Source organism: Physeter macrocephalus, chromosome 19 (genome assembly GCF_002837175.3).
Source record: "Physeter macrocephalus isolate SW-GA chromosome 19, ASM283717v5, whole genome shotgun sequence".
Lineage (NCBI taxonomy): Eukaryota > Metazoa > Chordata > Mammalia > Artiodactyla > Physeteridae > Physeter > Physeter macrocephalus.
In genome coordinates, this window is record NC_041232.1 from 34,941,711 (window position 1) to 34,962,890 (window position 21,180).

At 44.2% G+C, this 21,180-nt stretch overlaps 1 protein-coding gene across 1 annotated transcript in view; it reads left to right on the forward strand.

Moving 5' to 3' along the window:
* Window positions 1–808: 808 nt before the first annotated feature.
* The window catches only part of COLEC12 (collectin subfamily member 12), a 213,688-nt gene continuing 193,316 nt past the window's right edge, over window positions 809–21,180 (forward strand). Inside the window, exons 1-2 of the mRNA XM_024121023.3 lie at window positions 809–982; window positions 18,774–18,824. Coding sequence (XP_023976791.1) covers window positions 976–982; window positions 18,774–18,824 — 58 coding nt within the window. The 5' untranslated portion in view covers window positions 809–975. The remainder of the gene's footprint in view (window positions 983–18,773; window positions 18,825–21,180) is intronic.

Genomic DNA, 21,180 nt, shown 5'->3' on the forward strand with positions numbered 1-21,180 from the left:
TTTCTAAAAGGAAAGATAAACACTGTGGGGCAACAGGATGGGCCACAATGAAAGGAACTCATTATGAATCTGCTCAACAGCCCAGCCTCCTTTTCTGGTAAAACTGGAGTCAACCTGATCATTTCAGGGGCAGTGGGTAGAAGGGGGACTTTTCCAACCCAGGGGAGTGTGGTGGGTTTTTTAGTCTCTGTCTCTCTCTTCTTGAAGGTCCAAGAGTTGTAATCCTGCTCCGGGTTCTGCAGGGAGATCATCCAATGGTGACTTAGAACTTAGAGACAGCTCTCCCCGGGTGGCAGTGAGCACTGTCCCTTGTGTCCCTTCGGGGCATCAACAAGCGCACTTGGAAACGTGGAGCCTCGGGGAAGTGCTCGCCCCCTGTTTGATCCTCTAACCCTCCGTGCCCAGAGCCCTTTGGGGAAGGGACGAGCTAACTCCGCCGTCCCCGTGACGCTGCTGCTCCCAGCCCTCTCACCCCACACTCTAGGTAGTGAGGGGTCTAGAAACAAGCCCAGCGGCCGCACGTTCCGTGCACCCCGAGGGTGAGCACTTGACCACCCTCGGGAGCCGCTTTCCTCCGACTTCGTCCCGCTTCTGGTCCAATGGGAAAAAGAGAGAACCGGGGGAGCGCGGGCGAGCGACGGAGCGGCGAGAAAGCCGCGGGGCCCGGGCGGGCGCCGGCCTGCGGGCGGGCGGGGCGGGCGCGGGAGGGCGCGAGGGGGGCGTGGTCGCGGCGGCCCGCGCGCCCCGGCGGCCGGGCCAGGGGGAGGGGCGCTGGCGGGAGCGGCGCCTCCCGCCCGGGGTGAGCGGCGCGCGCGGCGGCCCCGCGGTACAGAGCGCCAAGCGGGGAGGGAGGGCTGGAGCGCAGACGGCCGACGCGCGGCGCAGCTGCCATGGGCGCTCACTGACCCGCTGCTCAGCGCGAACTTCCTCGGCGGCGCGGAGCTCCCCGGCTGGCTGTGCGTCTCCTCGGCCACCATGAAAGGTAGGGCGGGCTTCGGGGAGCGCGTGAGGGGGCGAGGTGCATCCGGCGCGGACTTTCTCTGCGCGGAGCCCCGGGGGACACCCGGTGCTTGGTTCGTGCGCACACCCTGGGGGCGCCCCCGGCTCCGGAGTCGGGTACCGCCGGAGACCTAGAGGTTGGGGTTTTGAAGCGTGTATTACCCTCCCCATCCTGTCTCTACAAAGTAGTTTGAGGCCCCAAATTATTGTTTACGGATTCCAGTTCCCAACTTTTTAATTGAAAAAGTATGCCCAGGAGAGTGGAGGCATCATCATTCCCCCCCGCCCCCCAGTCGTTTCTCCGCTCTGGAGCACTCCCCCCTCTCCCCAGCGTCCTCTCCCTCCTCGCTGTTGTCGTTTCGCCGTCCGAGATGTCGAAGGGCTGCTGGCCGGGGATTTTCTCTGGGACTCGGGGATGTTCTCGGTGTGCCCTCCCCACATCTGGCAATGATTAGGTGCCCGCGGAGTTCAGCTGGCTTGGGAAGTGCGTTTGGCATCTTTCTCCATCAGACCCACTGACTGGAAAATAACTGTCCTGGGTTCCGCGTCCCTTCCATGTGCCCGCCTGCGGAGTTGTGCCCACGTGTGTTCAGGGGTGACACAGTCCCCCGGGCGGTATCCTCTGCAGGCCGGTTTAGGGAAGTGTCAGATGTTGTCGTACCTTTAAACGGAATCGCGAGGAGAAGGGCTTCTCAGGGCAGCCTTGTGTTAGTAGAAACCCGAAGATTTGTCAGCAGAATCCAGATTTATGTGTGAGATAAATAATTACAGCGGAGGCATCCAAGGGAGCCGTTTGGGGATGGGCCGGCGTGGTGTTTACACAAGACTGGAGACCTGGTTTTGCGTTAGGATGACACATTTCTGTCCCCCCGCGGGCCGGGCTCGAGTGAGGGGGCTGGGTGCGAAATGCCATCTGACCGCAGGGACCGAGTTTCCAGTCGCCCGAGACCACGCGATGCGACCGCTTTGACTTGCAAGCGTTGCTGACCTAGGCGGGCGCCCCGGGAGCCCCACAGACTTGGAAAATAACTTTTGGCTCTAGGTTTCTCTGACACGGAGTTCACGCTGAACACTCCGGAGCGGTAATGCCAGTTAGCTCTCCTTCCAAGGGAGTTCTGTGTCCTCCTTTGGAGACCCAGGGTAGGGAGGGAACAGAACACCAGGTGGAATGGGGCCCGCCCCAGAGCCAGAGAAACAAAAGACAGGATACTACTCTCTGGCTAGAGAATTTCAAAAGGCAGTGGTGTGTGTTCCTTCTCTCTCCATCACGGTTTCTTGTCTCTCAGTTACATTCTAGGGAAGGAGCACTTTCCTTAGCACTGATTGAAGGATCCTCCCAGAAAGGAAAGAGTTCACGCGGCTAAACTCCACTCTGGGGCTCAGTTACCATCTTTTTAGCCAGTTGAGGCCAGAAGGTTTTGAACTCTCGGAAAGATAAGCCAGCTACTCATTTCATCAGCTCCCATGTGTGTTCCGAAACTCTGAAAATCTTGTTATGCTTTTGACTGGGTCAATGACTGTTACTACAGTTTGGGTATTTTTCCAGTGTTAATTCAAATCTGCAGAGAAAGACACACCTACAAGTTCTAAACATATATATATATATTTTATTATTATTATTATTATTATTTGCGGTACGCGGGCCTCTCTCTGTTGTGGTCTCTCCCGTTGCGGAGCACAGGCTCCGGACGCGCAGGCTCAGCGGCCATGGCTCACGGGCCTAGCCGCTCCGCGGCATGTGGGATCTTTCCGGACCGGGGCACGAACCCGTGCCCCCTGCGTCAGCAGGCGGACTCTCAACCACTGCGCCACCAGGGAAGCCCCATATTTTTGTGTGTGTGTGTGTGTAAGATTTACACTGCATTCTAGACCAGCTTGCAGACCCCCTGGAGAAGGCTCATTGCTTACTCTCTGTGGTCTGGGCACTGCTTCAAAGGCCCCTCTTACCTTCTGCCCCAATGGGAGAGGGGAGCTGAGGGACTGAATCCCTGGGTAGACTAGTCACTTTGAAGACCTCTTTTAAAACAAGATATTCTGTGAGAGGTTTGCTTACCAACTATTGCCATGTAATTTGCATTTATTTGTCTGGTTTGTGAGATGCGGAAGGGAGGGAGCAGTAATCCTTCTTTAGTACCTACTAAGTGCCAGCCCCTGTGCTCCACTCTCTATAAGCCCTCCATCAGTGAACCCTCTCAACAACCCTGTGAGGTAGGTATTTTAACCCCTACATTATAGATGTGGAGAAGGAGTCTAGAAGAAATAGAAACCAGCCACAAGGAGGATGGTAGGCATCTAAAGACAAGCTTTGCCAGTTTCCCTGTGAGGCTTGGAGAGACCTAGGAGACCAGATCCAATAATCCCTGGACTAGAAGAAAAGTGAATCTCAGGCAATTAAGTAGCCAAGTAACTCGAAGTTGGTGCAGCAGCCAGGAATGGGTGGAACCAAGAAATTGGACACAAGACTTTTGAAGCCAAGCAGAGTATGCTTTTAGCCAAAAAGGAAAGCTGCCTTTACCAAGTATAATTATTTTGATGATTTGCCATAGGTAACCAACGCAGAGTCTTCCTTGTGTTTGTGATTATGTCGTATAGCTATTAACTCATTGTGTTTAAGCCAACATTTCATTAGCATTTGATTTCCCTAAATAATAGAAGTCAGTGACAAGCCTTGTAAATGCTTTTTTTTTAAAATTACTTAGCTATTATTTATTATAGTTTACTCCTGATCTTTTTTTTTTAACATCTTTATTGGAGTATAACTGTTTTACAATAGTGTGTTAGTTTCTCCTTTACAACAAAGTGAATCAGTTATACATATACATATGTTCCCATATCTCTTCCCTCTTGCATCTCCCTCCCTCCCACCCTCCCTATCCCACCCCTCTCATGGTCACAAAGCACAGAGGTGATCTCCCTGTGCTATGCGGCAGCTTCCCACTAGCTATCTAATTTACATTTGGTAGTGCATATATGTCCCTGCCACTCTCTCACTTCGTCACAGCTTACCCTTCCCCCTCCCCATGTCCTCAAGTCCATGCTCTAGTAGGTCTGTGTTTTATTCCCGTCCTACGTAAATGCTTAAAATTAAGGTATTAACCTAAAACATTCTTTAGCCAAATAGAAAATTAGTGGACGTCTTAGAAGTTACAGAAGTTTATCTGCCAAAGCAGAAATTCAGCTACTATGCGAGACAGATACCTTTTCAGGGTGCCTATTTGACTTTCTAATTCTGATGTTTAAACCTGGGATATAGCCTTTGTAAAAACCCAGGCCTTTGTAGTCTAATTCCAGGTCTGCCATGAGCCACAGCACCACCTATCTGTTGCGTTCAGCAAATATCTGTCTCTGTTCTATTTCCTCCATCTCTGGAGTCACAAGTACCAAAATAATGACATCATTATATATTTTCCAGAAGAAAATTACTTGCCTTGTTGCTGCAATACTTGAAGTGTTCCAAACTGATTAAAACATGAAGCTGGTTTTAATTTATTTCTAATTACATTTTCAATTAGCTGTACTGCACCATAAATTTCATGGTTTTTAATAAATATTCACATTCTTTATGAAGGAATCTGACTCCTCTAGAGTTAGGTGTGTCATTAAGAAGTCACACTCCTAGTCCTGGAAGTTGGGAATATTGGTGAGTTTTAATGCAGCAGCACTTGTTACCTAAGAGACGGCCAGAAACAACCACGGGACCACAGTTCTAATTTAACACAGGGAGGAGGTTGCTGCCATCAAAACATAGTGTCCAGCTGCTTATTTTTGTGCTTTTGTATGTAAACATTTCTGAAATGCTGTCTGGCAATAATACTTTTAAAATGCACTAGTAAGCAGTATACTTCTACCGCCTGTTGTTTTCCCAGACCCATGGTCTTTTTGCTTTCCCAGTGTCTAAGATTTCTTGTCCTTAACTGGGATAAGCAAGCACGCGTGTAAGGGCTGACTGCATTTAACACTGAAAGAATCATGTTTTCTGCAGGGACATGGAAACAAAGTGAGACCTTTTTCCTTTCACTGATTGGGAATTGGGGCTGCCCTTCCTCTGGAAGACAAATTTGCAATCCAATTACACTTTTGACTGTTAGTTTCAAGATGCTTGACATTCTTAGTCTGAGGTTTAATTATTGCTAAGTATAGATCTTCCCTGTGGTCTCGTATGCAATTTTCCAAGATTGTTCCCATCCCTTTTACCACTCCTCCCCCCCATCACCATGCGGCTTATCCAGCAATAATGGTGTGGATGGGAAAAGCTGGAGTATGATAGCTTCAAAGCTATAGCATAACTAGGTGTCTAATTTTCTGAATTAATGCTTATTCTTATTAAAACATTATTTCAAAACTGTTGATGTAGCTGCTGCCAAAGTAAGTTAAATGGCCTTTGAAGTATTAGTTTTCAAATGGGAAAATAGACGTTTAAATTTTGTGATAGAAAAAGTCTGTTTTGCCTCGGGTAAACCCAGCACGTGAGTGATCTCTCAGGGGGACAGTTTGGTCCACATGTCTCTGCGTGATGCGAAAAAGAGGTCAGGTGCTAGGAGAGGAGCCCAGAGTGGGCAGAGGACAGTCTTCCTGCTTTTGGGGGCAAATCAGTGAAAAGAATCAGGCAGTTGGGGGGCCAGGGGACAGTGTTCTAGGTCATCAAAGTGATCATCTGTGAAAAAAGTCTACCCGCACTGTGGGGTTGGCTCTACCAGGCTGGTCCTGCCTTGCCATCTTCTGCTCCTATGCCATTCCGAAGGCACAGGCTCTCTCAGCTTCTGGAATTCCTGACTGTGGCCTGGAGGCAGGGAACAGTGTTGTGAGTTGGAAGATATAAGCCAGGGACAAGTTGATCTGTACCGTGGTTAGTACTGCAAACAACTTCTTAGGCATGACTGATGGGCCATTTAATATCCCCACTTACTATTTTTCCCTTTAGTAATAGCTAACATTTATTGAGCACCTGCCATGCCAGGCATTATTTTTTTCTTCATTTTACAGTTAAGATATCTTAGAGAGGCTGAGTTACTTGTCTAAGGGCACTAAGCTAGTCAGTGGGGAAATCAGTATGCAAATTCGGACACTCTGACTCCAGAATCCACATGTAACACCTCTAATTTCGGCTCCCTCCTAGCCACACCCTAATGTTTCATTCAATCAACCCAGCTTTGTTAAGTATTTACTGTGTACCACAATCCATAGATACTGAGTGAGCAAGGTAGAAAAGGTCCTACTGTCTGGGCTTAGACTTTAATAACCTGGCATCAAAGGTCTGAAGAAACTGCTGTGCTCTTCAGCCAGTCACTGGAGGAGTCTCTCTAGGCTGGAGCTCCTGCAGAGATAAGGCGGATTCCAGGGTTGCTGCCTTTTGTAGAATTTATCTGCCAGGAGGTTTTCTTGTGATTGATTGAATGAGTGTGAATGGCCCCCTAAAGCCATGGACTCTGGAAACAGCCCTTGCATTGTTTTGCTGACAGGTTTGCTGTGAGACAATGAAACATTGTCAGAATTGCTTTTCAAGAACAGACTGTAACCACCAGTAGGTGATCAGTAATAATAATAATTAAAAGACAGTAGTAGTAGTAGTAGTAGTAGTAAATAAACATCTTAAACAAGGGATAGGGAGATACTGACATTCTTCATAGAAAGTATTTTATTGTTCACTGTTGATAACACAGTTTCTAACCGCACCAACAATCCAAAGCTTGCAGGGGGTAACTTTTCAATCAAGCAGTGATTTGATTTCCTTTTAAGTGAATGATGTTTGAAGGGCCCAAACCACATTAGTACCTTGAACAGGTCCTGCTGATTGCTTAAGGGACCTTCGTAATTATATAGCAGTGAAAGGAGAAATTAGTAATCCAATTTAAAATTCCAAAGAGATCCTAGGAGCTTTCTTAACCCCTGAATTTATCATAAATAGTCAATCAATACTCTTAAAAAATACGAAGGAAATATGTTTTTCAGAATGGGAGGAGAGTTAAACATTTATTTATTTATTGGACTTGGATATATTAAATGACTCCTTTATACTTCCTGAGTCATTTGAGATTATAACCTTGTATCACGTGAAGTCATATGCACTTGCCTAAGAGGTTGGACATTTGACATTTCTGTGTGAAAAAACTAACTTGTCATTGGTTTGTGGAAATAGATGCACTTCTTTGGGCGTAAGTCACTTCCTTGTAACAGAAATGTTTGGAAACTAGCTGATGTGTGTATATATACGTATATATATATATACGTATATATATATATATACGTATATATATATACATATATATGTATATATAACATTTTATTATTCAAAGGCAAAATAATCCAAATTTATAGTTAATAATATATACTTTAAAATGTAACCATTTCATAAAATGTAATTATATGTAGTGTTCCCAGGAGTTGAACCTGACAATTTTAGTGTGGTGAAGAGTGTGGGCTCTGAAATCAGAGGGCCTGGTGACCACATGCAAACTACTTAACCTACTGGGGCCCCCAGTGTCCTCATCTGTCAAATGGGGGAGCTACTGGATGCCTTATTTTGGGTTTTATTTGTTTTATTTTTGTTTTGTTGGTTTGTTTTGAGGATTAAGTAGGTTAGTATAGATCAGTTGTTTAGAATGGTGCCTAGCACCTAAGGAGAACTCAAGACATTTTAGGTGTTAGAATACAGTTTAGTTATAACCTGCTGCTTCCTCCAAGCAGAGCGTAATTGCCAATTATGAACCATCTTATGTTAAGTTAATCAAGTGATACAGTTTCTACCACGAAGAAAAAAGTTCGGTTTTGAAATGAAAGTAATTTTCAAATTACAAATGTGTGGTACAAAGACCTGGGGGATGGGAGAAAACTGTGCTCTTTATGGGAAACAGTTTTACTATTGGTCCATCTCCAGCTGCCATCACTCGTGTTATTGTCATGTAGTCAGAAATCAGCCCTACTGAAAATGCATGGACCATATTTACAGTGAAGTTTGTAACTATAGTGAAAATGGTACCATTTTCTCATTTGTTATGATCATGCTAGGAAATTAGAAAAGATATGTAAATACCTTTAATTTACCTAGGAGCACTAATTTTCCTGGAGCACTATTGTTCAGGTACCTACTGATGGTGACATAATGTTCTTAAAGATTTGTATCTCAAATCCAGTGTCCAGTTTTGTCCAGTAAGGATATGACATCAACGAGTCAAAACATGAAACAAATTTATCTGTAAATAAGTCTTAGGACAGATGTATGTGTATGTATGTGGTTTTTTTTTTTTTTTTTTTTTTTTTGCGGTACGCGGGCCTCTCCCTGTTGTGGCCTCTCCCGTTGCGGGGCGCAGGCTCCCGGTGCGCAGGCTCAGCGGCCATGGCTCACGGGCCCAGCCGCTTCACGTCATGTGGGATCTTCCTGCACCGGGGCACGAACCCGTGTGCCCTGCATCGGCAGGCGGATTCTCAACCACTGCGCCACCAGGGAAGCCCTGTATGTGTTTTTAACCGTATGACATCATGTCTATTTCATTGGTAATGTTAATTTTCTATTAAGCTGTCATGTTTCTATTTTATTCATTATTTAAAATTAGGCCACCAAGTCCTAACTAGCTTTCACTTATTCTTTATGTAGTATATTATTTAAATATATTAAAATATTCTTTATATTAAATATAGTTAAATATTCTTCATTTAGAATGTTATTGAAATATAGTCAGATATTTAGTATGTACATAGCCTCTGTCCTCAAGGAGCTTGCAGTTTGATGGGCAGGGTAAGACTTAGGCATAAACAATTAGCATTCAAGATAGAAGGTGAAAAGTGCCTTATTTGAGTTTCAGATAAAATGCTGCTGTAGGACACAGGAGGAGATGGCTGAGGACAGGGGTATTTTCCTTTGGAGGGGAGATTCAAGCTGATTCGTTATCTCAAATTATATTTCATGTTTCAGGTTACATTGCTCTAATAGTAATTAGAGGCAAATGGTGCATCAGGGCCACCCTGAAACCTTCAAGTAGGACATTTCAATGTGGGAGATGAGAGAGAATCAAATACAAAGTTTTCTAGAACTTTGTCTCCTAAGCTCAATTTTGGTCCATCATTCGTAATTAATTATAGTATGTTACTTTGGTATAATTGTTTGGATAACCTAAACATAAAGTTAAATGATTTCAGAACAAAACAGATATATCAGTTTTTGTTTTGTTTGGTTTGGTTTTTAAACAAAGACTACTTATTTTGTGTGTGTGTCTCCAGAGAAATGGACGGCATTAGTTTTTCTTGCCAAATGACCCATGCAGTTGACACCTTTCCACGGTCCTTATAAAATTTGGGGCAGGGATTCAAGTCCTCATCCTGACTCTACTTGACCAAGGTGATTAGATGAGAAGGTCCCTCATAAGAGAAGGGGAGACATGTCACCTCCCCTGTAGTTAACTGTGAATGATAGATGTGGGGGTCAACATTTTGAGTCTCATATTTATTTACTTTTTAAGTTGTTGAAGTGGGCCTGCTGGAGGAAATCTGGTTTAGCCTCCACTACCAATTTAGTGGTAAAAGGTACCAAAAAAAATCCCTTCCATTTTGTTGAACGATAAAGGAAGGAAAAGGGTATCGTATCTCCTTATCAGAAAAGCATGTTTTTGAAAAGCATCAGAATTACAAGTTGCACCACAAATTGGAGTCGCTTTAGGTCTTTACAATTTTGACTTAAAAAAAACCCCTATACCATTGAACCAAAAAAGGGATCCTATTGCTGTAAAACATAAAATTCAGAAAGCAGCTGAGTAATCAAAATAAATGTCTTGTACTATTTGGAATAAACTACAAGTATTTTTAGCAGCCTGTGGGACCGCACTGTTTTGTTCTAGCAGTGATGATGCTACGAGAGCTGGGGCTGCATCAGGGTGGAGACAATACAGAGTGGACAGCAGTGCTGAGCCCGGCTTGGAAGAGAAGTTTAAATTCAGCCTCGCCTCTGTCCACGGTCCTTCAGCCTGGCTCCTAAAAGCGCCGGAACTTGTTCTGATCAGTGTGACATTTGTCAGAACCTACTCTGTGCCAGCCAGTGAAGGCTGCGAGTCCACACCTTCTGTGCTGTCACTCTAGTGTGAACTCTGCTCACCGGCTCTTTGGAGCAGGGGACCTTATCTGGTGGTCAGCATCCACTGGACTCGAGCACTTTTCTTTTTGCCTACCTGACTTTTATCTCCCCTACACATTCCCTTGTTTTGTTTGCTTGACTTTAGTTCTTATTTTTATCAAAGTTAGAGATGCGCATAGTTTAAAGAGTCAGAGTATCACATTTTTAATGAAAAACAGCAATTTCCTGCCCAACCCACTTCATTTCATCATTTCCCAGTCCCCAGAGGCAACCTCCTGAGAACATTTTTTGCATTTTCTTTTGGCATTGACTTTTCTTTCAGTTCTCTACCTAGAACACACCATCCCCAAACCCTGTAGCTTCAAACAACAGATGTTTATTTGTTCATGACCCTGTGATTCGGGCTGAGCTTGGCGGGGATGGCTGGTTTCTGCTTCCCGAGGCCTCGCTCCATGGCTGGAGCATCAGTGGGGTGGCTGGAAGGGCCGAGGGCTGGCCGGGCTCTCCCCTTTCCTTAAGAGTCTCTCATCCCCCAGGGATCCTCTCTCCTCAGGTGGCCTCTGGTACAGCAGGGTACCTGGACATTTCCCATGGCAGCCAGCTGCCGAGGGGGTGAAAACAGAGCTGAAAGGCAGAGGTCTTGGAGAAGACCTAGGCCCTGAGGTCACCCACTGCTACTTCTGGCAAATACCATTGGCCACAGCAAGTCACAAGGTCCTCCCAGATTCAAAAGAGTGGAAATGGACTTGCACGTGGAGGGATGGAAAAATTGTTGGTGGCTCTTAAGGCGGGTGAGCTACTACGGCCCCATGTCCTTAAGTGAGATGCTTTTGGCACTTTTTGGTTTTATTATTATTATTATTATTTTGGTTTTAGGCGTTATATATTGACTTCCCTTTATAGCAGATGAGGATTTAGTTCTTTTACTCTTCACCTCCACCTGACAACCATCACGGACACCTCCTGTTGCCCCTTATCATCCCAGTATAGTTATATCACAGTCTGGCCTAGATCCATATTCAGTGTTTATATTATTAAGACGATGTCAATGCTATTCACAGCTGACTTATATTTCTCTCTTGCATAACTGTGTTTCCTCTGGAATTGGTAATCCTCTTGTTATTTTGTTTGTTTAGCCTCCCATGTGTGTTTACATCGACATTCACCCCCAAAGTCTCTTCCACTGTCCTCCATCTCTGTGCAGTGTGTTCAAACATAGTAGGTATTACCGCAATTTTATCTTCTTGAAGAAATCTTTCCTGGACTCTTCTGACCTACTCAGGGTTAGGGTTAAGGTCAGGTTAGGGTGCACACATGCACGTGCACATACACACACATATGCACAGACATCTTTCTGGGTTTGTTCCTTATTTCAGTGGAATGCTTTCTCAAACAATGACTTCTCAAGAAGAGTGTGCATGAGAGGTACATTTTTGAGGAATCTGTAGGCCTGAAGAGGTCTTTATATTACCTACTCATTTAGTTGAGAGATTTCTCTGTTGGAAATAATATAGCCTTAGAATTTTGAAGGCACTGGTTTCTTCTCTTTTAGCTCCAGTTTTGTTGGTGAGATATGTGAAGCCATTCCTTTTTAAAAAAATTCTTGTAAGGAATCTTTTTTTTTTTTTTTTTTTTTTCTGTCCAGAAGCTTTTGAGTTTTCTCTTTGTCCACAGGGTTGTGAAACTTTATGATGATGTGCCTCGGAGTGGATCTTCTTCCTTTCTTTGTGCTGGGAAGTGATGTGCGTTTTCATTCTGGAAACTCATGTCCTTCAATCCTAGAAATACTGTTACTTATTCCTCTGATGATTCTTTCCCTCTGTTCTTTTCTCCTGGAACACCTGTTATTTGAATATTGGACCCACTTAATTTGTTGTCTAATTTTTTTTCTTGTCTTTACTCTTTTCTATTTATTTGCCCTTTTTCTGCTTTCTGGAATATATCAACTCTGTCTTCCAACTCTTCTATTAAGTTTTCATTTCTGTGATCATAGTTTTAATTTCCAAGAGTTCTTTCTTTTTCTCTGAGGGTTTCTTTTTTATTATAGCATCCTGTTCTTCTTTTATGGATACATTATCTTCTCTTATCTCTACAAAGATATTCATGGTAGGATTTTTTATTTTATTTTTATCATTCTGCATAATGTGTATTTCCTCCAAATTGCTTTATCTGGATTCTTTATTTTCATCTTTGTCTTTTCATGTTAGAGGCTGTGTCACGTGTCTAGTGTCTCCTCACGTATAAGAGCAGAGTACTATAAACATTAATTAGAAGCTCCTTGTTTTGGTGGATTTTGTGACCTGTGACTATCACTCTAGGCTGATCTGGCTGGGCTGTTCCATTGGGGACCTCCTGGAATGAGAATCATTAGTTTATTTTTCTCTTAACCGGCCAGATTCCCCAGGAAGAACCTTCAGTCATTAGCCTGGAGGATACAGTCTGGTTGGCTGAGTGGGAGAAGGGGACTGAGTGTCTGAACATTCAGTATGAAAATTTCCCCCTTTTCCCCTGATTCCATTACAGTTCCCCTCATCTCAGCTGTTGCTGGTGTCCTCTGGAGGAGGACACCATTTGTGTTCTTTTGTTTTAATTTCTCTGCGTAATAAATCTTCCATCTTCTGCTGTGGTCAGGGAGGGACAGTCACCCAGCTCTGTGAAGGGCCTGGAAGGTCAAACTGCTTTATTTTTCATATCCCACACAGAGCACCCATTTAAAGTGTGCAATTAAGAGGGTTTTAAATATATATATATTCACAAGTTTTGCAACCATCGTTACAATCAAGTTTAGAACATTTTTCATCACCCTCCCCCACCCCAAAATCCCATGCCCATTAGCAGTCACTCCCCATTTCCCCCCAAAACTCACAGCTCTAGGCTTTAACCTGCTTTCTGACTATGAACTGGCCTAATGTAGACATTTCATATGAATGAAATCATACAAGATGTGGTCTTTTGTGACCGGCTTCTTTCACTAGCATAATATTTTCAAGGTTCCTTCCTGTTGTAGCATGTATCAGTACTTCATTCCTTTTTATTGCTGAATAATATTATATTCACATTTTGTTTATCCCTTCATTGATTCGTGGACATTTGGATTGTTCTACTTTTTTACTATTAGGAATAATACTGCTATAAGCATTCATGTACAAGTTTTTGCGTGGACATATGTTTTCATTTCTCTTGGGTATATACCTAGGAGTAGAATTGTTGGCTTATATGGTATTTCTACGTTTAACCTTTTGAGGAACTGCCAGACTGCTTTCCAAAGTGGCTGCACCATTTTTCATTCCCATCAACAGCGTATGAGGGTTCTGATTTCTCCATCTTCTTGCCAACACTAATTGTCTATCTTTTTGATTTTAGCAGTTGCTTCTTCTTTTTATAAATTTATTTATTTTATTTATTGATATTTGGCCGTGTTGGGTCTTTGTTGCTGTGCGCGAGTTGCGGCGAGCGTGGGCTACTCTTTGTTGCGGAGCACTGGCTCTAGACGTGTGGGCTTCAGTAGTTGTGGCTCATGGGCTCTAGAGTGCAGGCTTAATAGTTGTGGCACATGGGCTTAGTTGCTCCGTGGCACGTGGGATCTTCCTGGACCAGGGCTCGAACCCGTGTCCCCTGCATTGGCAGGTGGATTCTTAACCACTGTGCCACCAGGGACGCCCTATAGCAGTTGCTTCTTAAACATATGTTCAACAAGTCCTCCTATTTTAGCCTCACCTTTATTCTCCTTTCAGAGTGGCCTGTGTCCCAAATTCCTTAGCCTTTTCAGGATTCTGGCGTATAAATCATCGCTTCTCAGCCTTCTCTTCTGCTAGCACAGAGTTCAGTTTCCTGGGTCTGTGGAGTCAGCAACCACCATGGTGTGGAACTTGAGGGTCCACCAGACCTGGGTCTTAGTGTTGGTCTGGCTGCTCCCAAGTCGTGGGACCTTGGATCAAATTACATGACTTCTCTGAGCCTCAGGTTTCTCACCTATAAAACAGAGAAACAACAAATGGGAAGTAACTGACATTCAGTAGATTTGAGTAAGTATTAGTTCTCTTCTCTTCCTCAAACATGGTGGATATGCAAAAAGAGAAAGAATTCCTTCAGGAATTCATCCGCTAGTGGGAGAGAGAGACACATGTATAACTCTATAATCTACTTACTTTTTAACAACAATTACTGAGTTTCTATAGCATGGCATGAATGTACTAGTTGCTGAGGGTACAATGTGATAAGTTTCCTGTTTTCCAAAGGCTTTCCATCTGGTGAAGTCAAAACCAGAGCTGGGTAAGCTGGGATGAAGTGAGAGAGTGTCATGGACATATAAACACTACCAAATGTAAAATAGATAGCTAGTGGGAAGCAGCCGCATAGCACAGGGAGATCAGCTCGTTGCTTTGTGACCACCTAGAGGGGTGGGATGTGGAGGGTGGGAGGGAGATGCAAGAGGGAGGAGATATGGGGATATATGTATATGTATAGCTGATTCACTTTGTTATAGAGCAGAAACTAACACACCATTGTAAAGCAATTATACTCCAATAAAGATGTTAAAGAAAAAAAAAAACAAACCAGAACTGGAATATAAGGCAGACGGAAGTAATTGCTGTCACACTGATACAAAGGGAATGCAGGGGAAGGAGAGGTGAATTCTCCCCATAGGGATATTGCACAACTTGGTCCACAGATTGGTTGGAACATATTAATATGTATGACTCTCAACTCTCCAAGCCAACTAAACTAAACTTCACTTGAACTCGTGGTACTCTGAAATAGCTAAGCTCAAAGAATAAATCAGCAGCAGAATTCTGTTTTGCGTTCTCCATCACGAAACCTCTGGCCAGTGTGGCCCTGTGCCAGTTACCAAGGAAAGTAAAAAAATAAATAAAAATCACATTTTGAAATAGGCAAGCAAAAGACAGTATAGCCCATAGGTATTACAACAAAAATGCTATAGTACAGCTGTGGCAGCCAGGAAAGTACATGCCTGTAGACATAAATCTCCAATTAAACACGTTTTGTTATTTAGGATGTTAAGGTTACTTCTTCCCTGCAGATAACTGATGTCAGAAGCAGGAATCAAGTTATGACCACTGCAGAACTTAGAGGTCTTAAATCTTAACAAAATCCTTGCTCGTGTTGGAGTGTAGCAGTTATGTGACATAGATTGTGTCAGAGACAGATTTTGAAAACTGGCAGGTTGCAAAGGTGACTGGATATCCTCGAGGGATAATATCCTAATTTGAGCCCGGCATCTCTGCCGGCCCCTGGTACTATAAAGAAAATCCAGGATGCATTTAGCCTGGGTCCACTCAGTGTGAGGAAAGGGTTTTGAGAACAAAGTATAACCTTGCACATAATATCAGGCTGTTTGTCTTCCTGAAACGCATCTGCCAGCCATGTGGGCCCTGTTGGAGTCTTTCACCCTCTCAAACTTTCAGGCACTGGGAACCGCTGACCTCTCCTCCTCTCTCCTGTGACTCTTGTAGTCTGATGTGGCTGTCCAGACAGCCGCAAGCCCCATCAGCTCCTGTCCCTTTCTCTTTCTCAGTTCCTGAAATGTCTCACTGCATCACCAGCCTGAATCAGCTGTTTGCTAATCTACACAGCTGGGGACTCTGGCCGGGTCTCTGGGGACACCTCCACTAATGGAATGTCTACTAGGCATTACCTGCCCAACTCGACGCAGCTTTTAAGGATGCAGAAAGTCAACTCTTGAAAACATTGAGTGAAACAGAGTTGAACAATCTTTTTCTCTCTCTTTCAGCACCTCCCTGAGTCTCTAATCGTTCCAGAAGTGCTATGAATTTCCAAGAAAGGGGTATGGTAGGCAGTAACTCTCTTTTTCCCTCCGAAGAATAAACACTAGGAAAGATTAAGACGCTTCTCCGTGATACCTTCCCTGATAATCCCAGTAAGTCGTTCTCTGGGGTACTTTGTACCCCTCATGTCTCATATGATTTAGTATCTAATTATAGAGTTGGATGAGAAAGAGATTTTTATTCTTTTAGGAGCTGCTATAAGAATTTCTCATCCTCTTTGGATGAGGGTTAAGAAGCAGGACATCCTCTTTGAGTCCTGTATTAGGGGTCGCCTATAAAGCCTTTGTTTCTTCGAACCCCTAATGGGTTTGAGTAGATTAATTTGGAGGCAGCGCTGAATTGCTTTAATAACAAAAATATGAGACATTTGAAGTTCCCAGGGAAATTTCAGGAAGGAGAGAGGAGTCAGTCAGACTAAATGCTGCATGGGAAAAAGACCAGAGAGGAAAAAGAAAACAAACAAACAAATTAATGGTAGGTTTACTGAAAAGAAGCTTTAGGGAGAACACTAATTTTTTAAGCTGTTTGCTACCGGGAGCACAGTGTAAGCTGTTTTTTTGTCTCCACTGTGAGTTCTTCAGTGATGATGGTTCCTTGGCCCACAGCGTGTGCATGTGAGCAGATTCTTTTGCGGATGTGTCTCTGCAGTGGAGGGGCTGGAGCTGGCGGGGGAAGCTGACGTCTGGGTGGCACCGTTACCTAGGTTCATGTCCCATCAACTCCACTGGTCTATAAGCACCTGTTTATTGACTGAGTGAATAAATGAATGCATGGATTTCTAAGCAGAAGAAGTAGATAAGCGTTTCTCTTTAACTGAGACTAGACCGGACTTCGCAGGCATTAATGGGAGAATTACTTAGGAAAGCCAGCACAGACTAGGGGATTAATATGTATTTGTCGAACTAACTAATCACTGAGTCAGAGAGAAAAAGGTGCTGTTCTTTTGCTTGTAAGCACGTTCTTCCATCTAGAAAGAACTAAAGGTTAAATCCTTGCCAGAAGAAGATGACTTGAATCATGAAAACCTGGATTTCTAGATTCCAAGCAAGATTTCTTCGCTGTTCTCTGAATAAGGAAACATGGCAAAATACAAAGATTTCCGACTTCTCCATCGTCTTAGGAGTAGTTGTTCTCTCACACATGTCTTCATAACACTTCATAACTAACTAGTGTGCTGAGGTTCAGCACACTGTGTGGTAGATATCACACATCTTGGGTTTTTCCACATTTTAAGGTTCGGTTATAGCCAGGCCCTGTGTCCTATCTGTGGGCTGAAAAAGATGATCACAGAGGCTCTATTTCCTCCCTACGTGTCTCTTTTCTTTGAAAGCCTGTCAGCTTCTTGAGGGAAGGGACCATGTCTCACTCATTTGTGCACCCCACTGTCTGGCAATCTCTGGTCCATAGTGAGCGCTGAGTCAGCGCTTTTGAACTGAACTGCATGTGGGGGGAAAGCTGGGTGCTGGTGCAGTGATGGTGACCAACTCAAGAATAATTGGTTGGACAATAGCCAAGACACGGAAGCAACCTACATGTCCACCAACAGATGAATGGATAAAGAAGATGTGGTACATGTATACAATGGAATATTACTCAGCCATAAAAAAGAGTGAAAGAATGCCATTTGCAGCAATATGGACAGACCTAGAGTTTATCATACTAAGTGAAGTCAGTCAGACAGAGAAAGACAAACACCATATGATATCACTTAGACGTGGAATCTCAAATGTGACACAAATGAGCTTATTTATGAAACAGAAACAGGCTCACAGACATAGGAAACAGACTTATGGTTACCAAATGGGAGAGGGGTGGGAAGGGATAAATTAGGAGTTTGGGAGTAGCAGATACAAACTACTATATGTAAAATAGATAAACAACAAGTTCCTACTGTATAACACAGGGAACTATAGTCAATATCCTATACTAAACCATAATAGAAAAGAAAAAAAAAGAATTGGTTAGGTCTCCCTGGAAAGGCCTGGTCTTAACACTTTGACTTGTCATCAAAAGTATCCTTTAATTGCACACCCACACCTGGCAGATGTGTGAAATGACAAGTTTGTTATCAGTGTCATAGGAATTGTATCGTGTCCATGTGAGGAGGGGGATTAGGGCTTTTGGTAGAAAGCGTGGCTGACATAACATTGCCCTCGTTTCCAGTTCCCTACCTTTAGGAATTCCCAAGCAAGTCTGTCTTTTGAAATGCATTTACTGGGAAACCATCCATCAGTCCCAGTTATCCAGTGGAAGGAGAGTGGGGAAGGATTTGGCCGTCCTTGCAGGAGGCATGCTGGGCTGCTGAGATGCCACAGTTGGTGGAAGAGGTGACCCCAGAGCCTGGCATCTGCAAAGGAGGGCTTTAGGCTCAGTTACATGAAGATAACTTGACCCTTTGGACAGTTGATTATTCAGTCATTCATTCACCCAAGTTTCTTAAGCCTCTGCGCTTTGACAGGCACCATTCTAGGTACATGGGATTCATTCATGAAGTCAGACAGAAAAAAATTTCTGCTCACAGCATGCACCATGACACACACACACACATAAATGAGGATCATACCAGAGAGTAATATTAAAATAGGATGGTTTGACACAGAGTGGCTGGGTGGTGGTCCGGAAAGGCATCTCGAAGATACCATACCTCAGCTGAGACCTGAATTGGAAGTAGTTGCCTGAGGAACAGGAGGAAGAGCACTCCAGGCAGAGGGAACAGCCAGTGCAGGGACACTGTGGTCTTTCTCAGAAAGCGTGGTATGTTCCAGGAGCAGAAGGACAGCCACTGTGAGGAGCATGGTGGGCGAGCGGAGGGTGGAGCAGGTGGAGACGGCTGAAGTTGAGTCCAGCACTGAGCCTGCACTTCCGGCCTCACTGTGGTTAATGCGCTGTCTTTTCTTCTCCCGCAGACGACTTCGCAGAGGAGGAGGAGGTGCATTCCTTCGGTTACAAGCGGTTTGGTGAGTTCTAGCAAAGCTCTGTTCCTTTTCTGTGCTTGATCTGGGATATGGTAACATGACCATGGCTGGACCTCTGACACACATGAACATGTGTGGCTCTGAGGCCCAATTTTGGTTGGAAATTGAGTTTCTGTATAACAGGTGGATGATTTCTCAGAGAATCTGAGGCTAGCGGGACAGGAGTTACACCCAGGCATGCGGAAGTGATGGGATGCTTAGGGGGGTTGGCTGAATACAAACCTCATGGCTTAACAGGCAAAACATGGTGGGAAAGGTAAATCTGTGACAAGATAGGCATTTCTCTATTTTGAGATTTAGAAAACATCTTTTCCCTTTTTCCTCAGGCCCCATATTCATAACTTAAGTGTCAGTGGAGAAATGAGAGGAAGACTTTTTTCAGGAACCCAGCTAGACACAGGTGCTCCAAGGTAGTCTGAACAGCGGCCCCTAAAGATATCCTCATCCTAATCCCTGGAACCTGAGTGTTACCTTATATGGCATAAAGTGCTTTGCAGATGTGATCAAGTTAAGAGCTTGAGCAGGGGAGGTTATTCTGGGTTATCTGGGTGGGCTCTAAATGCAAGCACAATTGTCCTTATAAGAGGGAGGGAGAGGAAGATTTGACTGCTGAGAAAAGAGGGCAATGAGATGATGGGAACAGATATTGGAGTGATATGCTGTGCAGGTGGAGGGAGGGGCCACAAGCCAAGGGATACAGGTGGGCACTGGAAGCTGAAAAAGGCGAGGAAACATTTTGTGTTCAGAGAACTCTGGTGGGAATGCGGCCCCACCAACATCTTGATTTCAGCTGACTAAAGCTGATCTCAGACTTCTGGCCTCTCAAACCGTAAGAGAAGAAATCTGTGTTCTTTTAAGCCACCCCGTTGGTGGTGATCTGTCCCAGCAGCCACAGGGAACTAATCCACGCCTCTCTGCCTACTCACGGATGCTCTTCTGTCTTTGAGCACACTTCCCGGGATCTGCAGTTGGGCCTCAAACTGCCGGTGAAAACATTACAAAGTTCCAAATACAGTTCAAGGGAACTGAGGTTTTTCTGTCCAGCCCATTTCTGTGCCTTGGTCAGAGGAAATGAGGAATAGAGGATAGAGGAGAAAAGAATGAGAGTGTGTGTGTGTCTGAGAGAGAGAGAGAGAGAGAGAGAGAGAATATGAAAGGGAATAAATCTACTTCCTGTTGCTTAAAAAAAGTCCTGGCTGGACCTTGATTAAATTTAACATCCCCCAGCTGCTCTGGCTCCCTCATTGCTTTAGCATTTTTCTTCTGGATACACACTTCTGCATTTCTTTCTGGGAAAAAAAATAGGGCTTTAAAGTGAGAATGCAGTGGCACGAAGCCCACGGCCCCTCCATTCATGTGCTGGCAGAGAGGTTTCTGCCCACCGTGCTCTCCCCTCCCCCATGCTACTGTTCTTTATCTGCACAATTACATGTTTCTGCATTGGTACCATGTGTTATTCTGCTTTCCCATCGTGGGTTCACTGAAGGTTGTCATAGGAGTGAAGAGAAACCAGACATTATAGAGGAAAGAAAAAACAAAACAAAAATTAAAAGGCAGAACTAAAGAGGAAAATCAAACTTGTAAAGATAAGGCAGAATAAATGTTGACGTGCTTGTGTATTTTGGAGATCAGCAGATTTCAAATCTCTACACGGAAATTGGTAGAAAGATGAAGAACCAAGAGTAAAGAGTGACCTTGAGAGAAATTTTATTTAAAATTTCATGATCCTGTAACTAGCTAGATGGGCAAGGGATTTGGTGGAAAACACAAAAACATAGTAAGTTGCTGAAAGGATTTAATTTATGGTAGTTAAATTGTGTGTGGAAACCATAAACTGATGACTCAGAGGGGAGACATGATAACAACGTACAAATATTGGAGAACCAGGGAGACGTGGAGAGAGTGATACCACGTGGCACAAGTAGAAGAAGAGAGGAATGAAATTAAAAGAGAAACTTTGGAATGAGCTATGAGAGAGACATCCCGAGGCTGAGAATTCTTGGGTTCAGCTTTTAGGCACAGTGATGGATATCCAGCATAGGGGTGGAGTAGAATTTTGGAAATGGAAGAGGCTTTGTGATGATTTATGTCAGCCTTTACTTTAAAAAACAATTAATTTATTAATTAATTAATTTTTGGCTGCGTCAGGTCTTCATTGCTGCGGCGGGCTTTCTGTAGCTGCGGTAAGCGGGGGCTACTCTTCGTTGCGGTGTGCGGGCTCCTCATTGCGGTGGCTTCTCTTGTTGCTGAGCACAGGCTCTAGGTGAGTGGGCTCAGTAGTTGTGGCTCGCGGGCTCTCGAGCGCAGGCTCAATAGTTGTGGCACATGGCTTAGTTGC